Here is a 12224-nt window from a genome sequence, read left to right as displayed (position 1 = left end):
AACCAAGGCATCAAAATTAAAAATATACAAGAAGGATTAAGAAAAGATAGAGAAACACTAAGAATTGTCTCTGGGAATGTATAAAAGGCAATGCTATTTTGAATGTTGATGGATTCAGAACTTAAAAAAAAAAAAAGCCAAAAACAAATAGAAAAAGAAAATCAGAGCCAGGCATGCTAGTTCACATCTGCCATTCCAGCCCTTGAGAGGTAGAGGCCAGACTAGGTTAAGTAATAAACACCCTGTCTCAAAATGGCCAACAACATATTGGTGCAGGTATGCACTCCAGGCACACATGCATAGATAAACGCATGTGAGGCGACTCTCAGTAATAGAATCTGCAGCATTGGCTTGGCATGATCTTAGATCAGTCCCAGGAAGGTGATAGCAAGTAAAATAGAAGAAGACATGTGAATTTAGCATTGTCCAAGAGGATGATTCTCAAGTTGATAGATTAAAAAGCAATGAGGCTGGGGTAAAGAACCAGGTTCTAGAGACATTCTGTCTCCCAGTTGAGGGTGACAGTGTCAAGCCACCTGAATGAATGTGTTCGAGTAAATGAAAACATGGCTGATGCAAACTGTCTCTATTCTAGCATGGGATGTGGGGAATGGAGTTGCTTAGGTTAAGCCAGTCCATAGAGCCCAGGGAACGTCAAAGTCTCATCCTGATGATGGCCAAAAAACAGGAAAAAGGGAGCAAGGCTACTCAACCGAGCTGGCAGGTAAAAGGAAACAAACTGCACTCCCTGCTTTCTTCTATTCAGCAGGGATGGAAAACAGTTACCTGCGACTGAGATAAAGCTCCAGTCCCTTTGCTCTCTTGTGAGAGGAAGAAGCGGACAGACATAAGGAGCTCCTGGATGCAGCAGCGGAATTCCTCTTCATTCTGCCCTCCGGTGGCAAGGGAAAACAGCCTTCGGGATTGAACTATATACTTAAAAATGTATTCTTGTGCCTTGAAACAAGAGTGTTAGAAAGTTAGCTTCAAAGGACTCTGAGAGTATTTATGTAACAATGACATAGCATAAAAAAATATTACAGAACAGTGTTAGACTTTTAAATAATTCATCCCGAAACTGAGCTACCCTGAGATGTTTGAGTGATATATACTTAAAGTGGAAAAGCCATTCTTCTTTGATGCCAAAGAAGCAAAACATGTTAAAAACTCTTTATAATTCCAAAGTTAAAACACTGAATATTTTTGATCTTCAAATAGATTTTGTTTTAATTTAGCCGATGAAGTAACGAATATTTTCAAAAGTAGTTTGCCACTTAGCACTTGACTTCCAAGCAGACCAAGTGAATAAAATGAAAGAAAGTACCTGTTTTATAATCTTTATGTATGCATTATCTATGTATAGGCTGACACCACAAAGTATAGTCTCAATATGAATCAAAGGACGGCTAGGGCTAGGAAACCCCTTGACAGACAAACTTTATATATATATATATATATATATATATATATATATATATATATCCCCATCCCCTCGCCCCATGGCAGTACTGGAGATAAGCCCAGAGCCTGATACTTGCTAGGCAAACACATACTACTGAACTATATCCCTTGCCCCAAATCTTCATTCTTTACTTAAAACGATTACACAAGAACATTGAGAGTTGGAGTTCATCCATGGTTACCTAATGAGACCCTATCTCATACAGAGATTGGGAAATGGAAGGAGTAGGAAGGAGAGGGAAAGGATTTGGTAGCTGGGGAAATTTTATTCTTCAACATGTCTGAAGACCATGTTAATATCTTGGGTCTAGAGATGTGGGAGTTACTAAACCAGGAGACCCAGTACAACATAAGGTTCCTTCATTGTGATCCCTTAGGTGATCGAGCCTACTGTCGTTTAAAACTTAAGCTAAAGGGTTCTCATTAGGTCTCTGTCAGGGTGTGAAATAGGCAAAAAATTTCCAAGTTTAATTAACTGCTCATTCCAGTCTCTTCCCATGTTCCCTCTCCTGCCTGCCCATTCTGGACATCATCTCTGCAGGATTCAATCCCCAGCAGGTGCCTCTGGGCAGGCCTGGCAAAGACCCTTTCAAGTTTCATCAGCTCTGGAGCAGTCATAAACTGATTAAGATCCTTGAATTGGAACGTCAGTAATGTATCATCACCAATTACTGTCTGTGCAGAAGAACCAATTAGTCTCCAATCATCACGTAACAGCTTTGCGAGACTCTGTCATCAGTTTTCAACAGCGTGTTATTACCTTCAACACTTCCTGGATATGCTCCTGGCGCTCTGCTTCCGTTATCCTGTCCACGTACCACTTGAGCACTTTGATGAGATCTCTAAAACACAGGGAGCAATGCCCAGATTGCAGAATGGCTAATTCTCAATTAAATGGCAATAAACTCAGCATACGTGCATATCAGGAAGACTAGTCTTTCTCTGTAAGGTCTCACATTCCCCTGCTAGGTTGCTCTAGAACAACTTTATTGAAACTGCAGGTCACTACTTGTCTTGAAACTTAAGATGGAAACATACTGTGGCCCCCTGCGATGGCCCTCAGTCTGTAGGTATCCTGTTGACCCTAGAATTAGGGCTGTCATGAGCCATCTTGAACAACTGCTCATCAGTATTCTTTCCTTTCAAATCTTGTGAGTACTGCAAAGTGGTTGCTATTTAGATGCAGGTAAAAGGCAGGGGAGGCATGAAGACAAACTATTCCACTCCAAGCTACATTCCTGCATTTACCAGGCCAACTTTCTCACCATCAAAGTGTGCTCTTGAAGAAGCATTTCCTGGGGAGAAAGCTGCTTTCTTGTTAGTGGTTTATATTTAATTTATTTTAGGAAACAAAACAAAAACTAAAGAACAACCCACAAGTTTTAGTATTACAATCTCACTGACAAAAATGCTGGCTAATTTTTATTTTCTAATTCAAGTGGTAGTTTTTCTTCTTTTTTTAAAGGTAGAAAGAAAGGAGAGAGAGAGAGAGAGAGAGAGAGAGAGAGAGAGAGAGAGAGAGAGAGAGAGAGAGAGAGAGAGAGAGAGAAACAATCCACCTGTGTTTAGAGTTAGCTTGCTGGTCTCTATTTAGATAATCCCAATTCTACTGGTCAGGGACAAAGTCTTCACATAAGAACACACTGTATAGAGCCTGGTGTGCAGCTACCTTCGGGCGATTATTAGTGGCTTTCTGGAGGCTAGCAGAGCTGAAGTAGGACATCACTCATGCCCTCTGCTACTTACATAAGTTGCACTGTTGGAAAAGAGGCAGCTACTATCTAACAGTAGACTTCAATGGCTAAATGGCTTGAGGCCAGGGACAAGGTATGTATATTAGAGCACAGAACAAGGCACCTGGTAATAGGTAGGGCCTCTGTGAATATTAATAGGCGAACAAGTGCTTGGGACAGGGATGAAGGCAAGGGCTGCTTTGCACTCATAGTTATTCCTTTAAGTCATATACAAGGAGTGCAGTAAAAACAGGACTCCTTGCAGCAAAATTGACAAGGATCTGGCATCTTAGACCAGAGCACACCGGGTGAAAGGGAGGTGAGAAGAAAGGCACCAGGTTCCAGGATCAGACTTCAGCAAGCTCTCCCAACCCCCTTTCCTTTTAATCAAAATAAGTTATCACCACTGAACAGGGGTGTGTGAGGAGGAGAGACAGGGTTTGTTGGCTGGGGTTCACATCTGCCTATGTTCCCTTACAGCAATTTCTTCCTAAGCAGCTGCTTAAGCTTTAGCACGAGTGTGATTCCTAAGGCAGTTACAAGGTAAAGGGTCTTACCTGTATGCAAGTGCCCCAGCAAAGTGACTCTCAATGTAAGTGTCCATGACAGGCTTAAAATGATGGAACTTGCTATCTTGTAGCAAATTTATTATGTGGACCTAAGGAGAAAATTGAGTGTTACAGAACCCAGTGCCAATCTTTTCTTTGTCTGCTCAAAATAAGTAAATAAACTCTTACATCATCAAGTGGCCATTTCTGAAACAGCCAGGATGGAGAGGCACACTTATCTGTTATATTATTAAGAAAATGTAAACTTACCAAAGAATCAAACACTTTAGACCCATATTTTTGGGAATTTTCATCTAATATTCCAAACAAGGTATCCAGTGTGTCTTGGAGAAACTATGGATTAAAGAGGTAAAGGCAAATGAGTAAGACCCAGGGTGTCATCCTCCCAGAGTGGTTGAGTTTCCAAGTGGTAATGAAACAATGGATATACCTTTACTATCTCTGAGCCATCGATTTCTTTTAACTTAGAGAGACAGCCTGTGATCTTGTCTGGGTGGGTTCTCCATTTCAAAAGGTCAAGCATATCACCTTTTCAAACAGAAAAGGAAGATTAATTGCTTTTCATAGAGGACAGCCCCTCTCAGGAACAGTGTGCTCTACTGGTAAAAGCTGACTTCCTACATGCACTACTACCCAGTCCCCTCACCGGCACTAGCCTCTCTACTCTAGGATGGCATTTACTTAAACGTATTTTCATTATCTCCTCTACTCCCCAGAGCTCCTGCTCATTGTTTAGTTCTCCAACTAGATGGTGCGGTCCAGGAAGGATCACCATGCCTTCTACATGTTCCTACCTCACAGAAGCACTTGTCTTTTACCTAAAGGTTTCGACGTCCAAGGTTGACTGTAAAATCCAAAGAGAGTCGAGATGAATATGACCCAACTGCATCTCCAGTGCTAAGAACTGTATAAGCAGCCAACAGATATCTGCTGTAACCTTTTCTGCTACCTTCTAGTAAGAGTGGGGTTTCCAGACAGGTAGGAACCTGCTTGACTCATGCTTAGACAGCTGAACACAGTCTAGCAATGGACTCCAGCAATGAAGGCCTTCTTGATTGTTTAAGGTAACTCAATTCTTAGGAACACACATTGTCAGTGTACTGTGACAACAAGGCCAAAGTACCAACATACCATCTAGTGAACCGTTGGATTTAAGAGTGCCCTCCCAGTCCATTTTCTACCACAGCTTATGAAGAAGCACATAGCCCTGCCTCTTCCAGTTCCTTTCTGAAACTGACAGGTGGATTCAGAGTCCAACAGGCTTTTCAAGAACTAGAAGAAACAAACTTGGCCTCTACCTGTCTTGGGGAGAATTTAGATAGCCTCAAGGAGAGGATCTCATGGCCAAAGCTTCCTTAGTCTCCAAAGGATCAAGGGATATAGAGATCAATAAGGCCAGTAAGACCTGCCAAGATAGGGAAGGCATGGGGCAGAGGAACCTGCCAGCTTTAAAGTAGAGGCAAACGAAGGACATCAGAGCACTGAGCAATGTCAAGAGTGTGGAAAGGAAAGAACATTTCTGAGGTTACTGTGGGGAAGCGTATACAGGCATTCCAACATTTTCTAGAAGCAGGTCAAAGAATCTCAGACGGGCCCATTCATACTTCAGTGAATTAAAGAGCACACTAGTTATGTCTGTCCATGTGATGATCCCTGTAGAGGTCAATATATTCTAAAGAAACAGTTGTGTCCTCTCTTTAGGCATCAGACTATTGAAGAAATGGCCCTGAAGAAACTGAAATTTCTCCCGAAGTCTTATCCTGGGAGAAAGAAAAGTCTTGCAGTGTGGTGCCACCCAGAGGAGAATCTTGTCTCTCAGGAAGAGATTTCACATCATTCTGACAACGTGTCACACCTTGTAAGAGAGACTAAAGCAGAGGCAATGATGGTGGAAAGGACCACACCTTGACTGGCATTACTCATTAAGTATACCCTATGCTCTCTACCTAAACCAAAACCTCAAGATAGGACCCTAAAGACAGACTTGGGAGCTCACCAGAACTTTTATTCATTCCTAATCCCAATGCAGCTGCATTAAATAAGCCTCCTCTTCACTATTAACTTCCCTGGACTATGACAAGTGGGTGGTCAAGCCTAATTTGTTAGGGCTATCAGGGTCCAGGTTCTAACTTCAGCAGCTGTAATCAGCTGTGTACGTAAAACATTAAGAGTTAAGGCAAAATTGTCATCTCACCGTCTGCTCTAGTCATCTGAAGGTATGTTGGATGTCCAGCAGGAGCAATGTTCTACCACTCAAATTATTAATTTTCTATATCCTATCAAGTAGCATTTATTAAATATACTCTATGCATCTGACCTACCAAGTATAAACAAGAATTAATTTATTCCATAACAATTTGTGTATGTGTCTGTGTGTGCTTGACACAGGGTCTCATGTAGCCTTTGCTGGCTGCTCATGAGGTAGGAAGGATAACCTTGAAGATCCTCCTGCTTTAGCCTCCCAAGTGCTAGAATTGCGGGCATGTGTACCACAGACCTAGCCTCCTATTCTTGTAAAGAAGTTTAAAGAATCTACTTGATCTGACCATCAGAAATACCTGAAGAGTGATCTGGTTGGATTTGGAGAACTAGCCAATAATGCTGGATTCCATACATCAAGAAGAGTACACATAGCAGGAATCCTGAGTGCAGATCTGCTTTTAAAGACTACTCCTTGAAACCAGATCATTTGTTAACTGTCCAGTGGGAGTGGAAATGGAATCTCTGTCTTTTCCAAGTCAAGTAAAACGAATGCATACCAATTTAATTCTGATTTGGAACTGCAACTTAATTTCAATTTGTTTTGAGATGGAGATGTACACCTAGTATGCAAATTTCAGAAAGACAAACTGACTGGCCACAAGAACCTTGCTATCTCTTGAAACACACTGTTTCTTTTTGTTGTTGTTGGTTTTTTTCTCTTGCTCATTCTGAGTTGATAACATTAAACAAGACAACATAGTTTTTCTCTTGGTTTTATAGGGAAGCAGCTTTGAGTCTTTAGGATTCTCCTTTCTTGTGTTTACAATTATAACACCATAATCCTTAGAACTGTAAAAAATTACAAGCAATTTTGTCATTAAGATTACCTGTGTGGTAGGCAGAATAACAGCCCTCAGGAAGCCCTAATTCCTAGAGATGCTAATGTTTACCTTAAATTGACAAAGAAAATTTGTAATATGCTTAAATTTCTGACAAATAAGGGGATAGAATTATGTTTTCCAAGAAAATGTAATCAGAAAGGAATGGTAAAAATTGTAGAGGGTCAGAGTTAGAGAAATTGGTAGATGCTGAATTGATAACTTCTAAGGAAGAAGGTAGAGACCATGATCCAAATAATGCAAATGGCTTCTAGAAACTAGGAAAGATAAGGAAAAGACTTTCCTCTACAACAGCATCACTACATGAAATGGACTGCAGATCCATAGAGTAATATATTTCTGTCATTTTAAGCCAGAAAGTTTGCGGTTATACCAACAATATTCAATAAATCCAATCCTGAACCATTCCAGTTAGGTCATTTAATTAACAGTAAGAGCTACAAAGACACACAAATACCTTATATAGGATAAATATAAATTTTGTCCAAGGAGCTAGCTGACTTTATTATTTTCATAACTTCCACAGCAAACACTCGAGGGTTGGTAAATGCTTTATTTATAGTTACCGAATTATGTCAGTAGAGTTCAAATTCAAGTCAAACCATTAAGTACTGGATACTAATAAAGTCTAGGAAAGCTTAATACAACTTTGTGTTTTATGTAAATACAGTAGACTTGCTACTGAGAGGAAATTAAAAGAGGGTCAATACTGCAGTGCTCTCTCTGTTTTGCTGCCTTTTTGACACTATATTCTAAGACAGTTACTTCTTTATACAAAGTGTTCCATAATACCAAAAAAAAAAAAGGAAAAAGAAAAAAAAAAGCTTAGGTATAGGAGCTGCATGAAATACAGTGCTTTATAATGAAGCTATCCCTCTCAACACATTTCATCTAATTTATTAATACGGCAGTATTCAGGGTACTAGCCAGAAGCTGTGTATGGCGACCATGAAAAATTCAGAAATGTTTAATTTACTTCTTTCATTACAGATGTAGTTTTCATAACGATTTGCCAAGGATATGTGCTTGCTTTATTAATCATAACTTGCTAAACAATTAGTGACATAAGAAGTAATGCTATGGAAGAAAAGCAGTATCCATCTAATTAAACAAGTCAAAAAGCAAGCTTTATTCTAAAGCCTGCAATTAGCACTGCTTATGGTGCTATAAAATAGGAGATTTCAGGTGGTGGCACTTTTCATCTTTTCTTGATTTAAGTGCAGTTGGTTTTTAATAGTTTATTCGAAGAGTTAGTTGACATTTGGGTTTCAACACTGGGCTAATTCTTAAGTCATTAAATTGCTCAAATGGAGTCACTACTTGTTCTTTTGATTAGAAATCCTACACAAAAGAATCCAGATAATTTCTAGTGCAAGATTCTTAAATACTTTAATCCTTGCCGAATATGCTTACCAAAATACACACAGTTCCCACGTGCCCTTAGGTCGAAGGGCTTGTATCGTACATTACCATTTTGAGTGAGTTTTGTGGAACAGAGAAATGATGTTATCCAAAAGGATTCCTTTGTGGCCTTCATGGTTTGATTATTGTTTCCAAGGAAGATGACCTTGGAAAACGGGAGCTTGAGGTAGCGGGTAGTATCCTGAAGGTTTGTGTTTTCTTCACACTGTGAAAAAAATATTAAGAATGGGAGGTGAGACCTCAGAAGAATTATTAAGCATAATTCTACCATTAATCCTTTCTTCTAGCATTTATGAACTGGAAACATTCTGAACAGCATTATAAACAGAATTTGGCTTTTAAGGAAAATCCATAAAAGAATTCAATATGAAATTTGGACTCTGATCAATCTGAGTTGAGCTCTGTTACTCCCAGTGTGAATGAACCTGTCAAGATATTGAGCCACCCAGATTTTCTGTCATCCTTCCTTAAAACATCATTGTCTTCTTAGGAAACTTAGACTATAGGCTTTACCATGGTCTGGGAAATACTGCAAATGCCAAAGAAATCACTTTTGATGATGATCAGAAGATTTTTTTCAAAAGATGCTTACAGTTCTCAAACATGACATCTGATAGCTGTTGAACGATTATCACTTTGAAAACTACTAGTTACAGAAACAGTATTTTAGGTAGTTTAACTGTCCCATGGTGTGATGCAAAACTTCATTTCAAAGAAAATGTTAGCTCTGTTCTCCCAAATCCAATCCTCCAGTCTCATCTTCAGAACACCTGTGGCAGTCTTCTCTGCCACCTTGCTGCTATCAGGATCCCATAGATCTTCCTCTTTTAACCTCCCTCTTTCCACTTGTTGTATTGTCCTAGCTCCCAGCTCCAGCAGGCACCCCTGCTAACCCACAGGCCATGCTTTTCATAAGACCAGGTAGGCTATCTGCAGATCTTCTCCTCTCCTCTCTTTCCTCAAAGTCTCATCCACAGCTCTGCAACAGCTGTGACAGCCTTCCCTGATGCCTCTTCCCAACTCTTCTGGATCTACAGATCTTCCCCTTTTAACCTCCCTCCTCTAGCTTGTTGCTTTGTTCCAGCCCCCAATCCCAGCAGGCACCCCCGTTAACACAAGGGTCACATCAAGTAGGGTGACTGTGGATCCATACCTTTACTTCTGTTCTTCCAGATCTAATCCCCCAAATTTCATCCCTAGCTCTGTAGTAAAAAATCTGCAGTGGTATCCCTTTTCTTTGTGATGCCATTCTCAAAAGATGACAAAGATCTTCTCCCTAAACCTTTCTTCCCCCAACTCACCCATTATCTCAGCCTTCAGCACTAGCAGGTGCACCCTGAAACTACACCAGCTGACCCCACTTTTTGAGGGTCCTCAGAAAGTTTCCTACCAGGCAGCACACAGCCATCACACACACACACACACACACACACACACACACACACACACACACACACACATATATATATATATATATATATATATATATATATATATATATATCCATCATATTTTTCTAAAGTCCAGGGAGGAAACAGAAACCAAGGAACAAAGCACCACCCAATAGAGACAAACCTGATACCATCATCCAGACCTATAATCACCCCAATACCAGATGCCTAGATGTCAGCATAAAAACACAAACAATATCAGCTAAGACAGTATATCTCCACTGAGGCCAAGAAGCCCCAGCACAGCAAGCAATGACTACTGCAAGATTCCCAAAGCCCAAAAAAAAGACCTAAAAATAGCCTGTATGAAGATGGTAGAGATACTTAAAGAAGAAATTAATAAATTCCTTAAAGAAATCCAGAAAACACAAAGAAACAGTGCAAGGAAATGAATAAAATTGTCCAAGATCTGAAGATAGAAGTAGAATCTATATAAAAATAAAATAAAATAAAATAAAATAAACAAACAAACCCAGAGGCCAATGCTGGAAATGAAAATTTTAGGAATGAGAACAGAAACTACAGAAGATAGCTTACATAGAACAGAGATGAAAGACAGAATCTCAGGTGCTTAAGATATGATGGAAGACATAGCTAATATTGGAAAATGAAAATGTTAACTCTAACAATTTCCTCACATAAAACATGCAGGAAATCTGGGACACTATGAAAAGACTAAATCTAAGAATAATAAGAATAGAAGAAACCCAGCTCAAAGGCCAAGAAAATATTTTCAGCAAAATCAAAGAATATTTTCCTAACCTAGAAAGGAAAAGACACCTATAAAGGTACAAGAAGCATAAAGAACACCAAATAGATTGGAAGAGAAAAGAAAGTCTCCTTGGCACATAATAATCAAAACACTAAACGTACAGAACAAAGAAAGACTATTTAAAGCTGGAAAAAAGAAAAGACAAAGTAACATAAAAAGAACTACAAGAATTCAGCTGACTTCTCAGTGGAGACTTTAGGGGCCAGAAGGGCCTGAATAGATGTGCTGCAGACTCTAAGAGACCACAGTTACCAGCCCAGACTACTATTCCCAGCAAAATTAAATAGATGGAAAAAATAAGATAACCCATAACAAAACTAAATGCAAGCAGTATTTATCTATAAATCTAGCCATATAGAGGATACTAGAGGGAAAACTCCAACCTAAGAAGGCTAATTATAACTATAAAACACAAGGAATAAATAACAGACCAGTAAAATAAAAATAAAAAAGGGAATTAAACACACACCACATACACATAAACACACCATCACCACCATCACCCACCAACAAAATAACAGGAAAGCCATATAGAGGATACTAGAGGGAAAACTCCAACCTAAGAAGGCTAATTATAACTATAAAACACAAGGAATAAATAACAGACCAGTAAAATAAAAATAAAAAAGGGAATTAAACACACACCACATACACATAAACACACCATCACCACCATCACCCACCAACAAAATAACAGGAATCAGACAATCACTGCTCATTAATATCTCTCAATATCAATGGTCTAAATTTGTCAATAAAAAGACACAGACTAACTGAATGGATGCGGAAACAGGACCCATTGTTTTCTTGCATTCAAGAAACACATCTCAACATTAAAAATAGACATTCATTTAGAGTTGTTCCAAGCAAATTAACCTAAGAAACAAGCTGCTGTAGTCATTTTAATATCTAACAAAATATATGTCAAACTAAAACTAATCTATAAAGATGTGGAGGGACATTGCGTATTCATGAAAGGAAAAATCCACTGAAATGACATGTTAGTTTTTAACATCTATGTTCCAAATACAAGGACACTCACGTATGTAAAAGAAATACAAGTACAACTTAAAACACATATTGACCCTTACACACTGAAAGTGGGAGACTTCAATACCCCACTCTCATAATAGAAAAGTCATCTAATACACTAAATAGAGAAATGCCAGAGCTAGTGTACATTATAAAACAAACGACACAGACAGATATTTACAGAACACTTCACCCAAACACAAAAGAATAAACCTTCTCCGCATCTTTTGGAACTTTCTCCAAAATTGACCACATAGTTGGACAGTAAGTCTTAACAGGTAAAAACAAAAATTAAAATGAGTCAGTGCGCATGAATGAAAATGAATATATATCATAAACAAACATGGGATACAATAAAAACAGTCTAAAAGGCAAGGTCACAGCACTATGTGCCTACAGGAAAAATAAAAGAACTGTAGAGATTGCTGGGTAGTCATAATGTATACCTTTATTCCCAGCACTTGGTAGGCAGAGGCAAGTTGATCTCTGTCAGGTCAAGACCATTCTGGGTTATGAACTGATTTCAAGGACAGGCAAATGTTTGAGATTAGCAACTTAACAGCACGTCTGAAAACTCTAGAACCAAAAGAAGAAATCATACCCCAAAAGAGAGATGGCAAGAAATAATCAAACTCAGGGCTGAAATCAATAAAACAGAGAGAAAGAGAACAACAAAAACAAAA

At 39.0% G+C, this 12224-nt stretch overlaps 1 protein-coding gene across 7 annotated transcripts in view; it reads right to left on the bottom strand.

Moving 5' to 3' along the window:
- Positions 1-12224, bottom strand: part of Dock4 (dedicator of cytokinesis 4) — a 408217-nt gene that overhangs the window by 111818 nt on the left and 284175 nt on the right. For all 7 annotated transcript variants that reach the window (XM_029484743.1, XM_029484744.2, XM_029484748.1 and 4 more), the window contains exons 17-22: positions 8335-8491; positions 4194-4291; positions 4013-4096; positions 3752-3852; positions 2222-2303; positions 787-957 (exon numbers count right to left, since the gene is read on the bottom strand). In XM_029484743.1, the coding sequence (XP_029340603.1) occupies positions 787-957; positions 2222-2303; positions 3752-3852; positions 4013-4096; positions 4194-4291; positions 8335-8491 (693 nt within the window). The remainder of the gene's footprint in view (positions 1-786; positions 958-2221; positions 2304-3751; positions 3853-4012; positions 4097-4193; positions 4292-8334; positions 8492-12224) is intronic.

This window comes from Mus caroli, unplaced genomic scaffold (genome assembly GCF_978045245.1).
Source record: "Mus caroli unplaced genomic scaffold, Mus_caroli_1 scaffold_14, whole genome shotgun sequence".
Taxonomy (NCBI): domain Eukaryota; kingdom Metazoa; phylum Chordata; class Mammalia; order Rodentia; family Muridae; genus Mus; species Mus caroli.
This window is presented reverse-complemented; position numbering and strand designations above follow the sequence as displayed.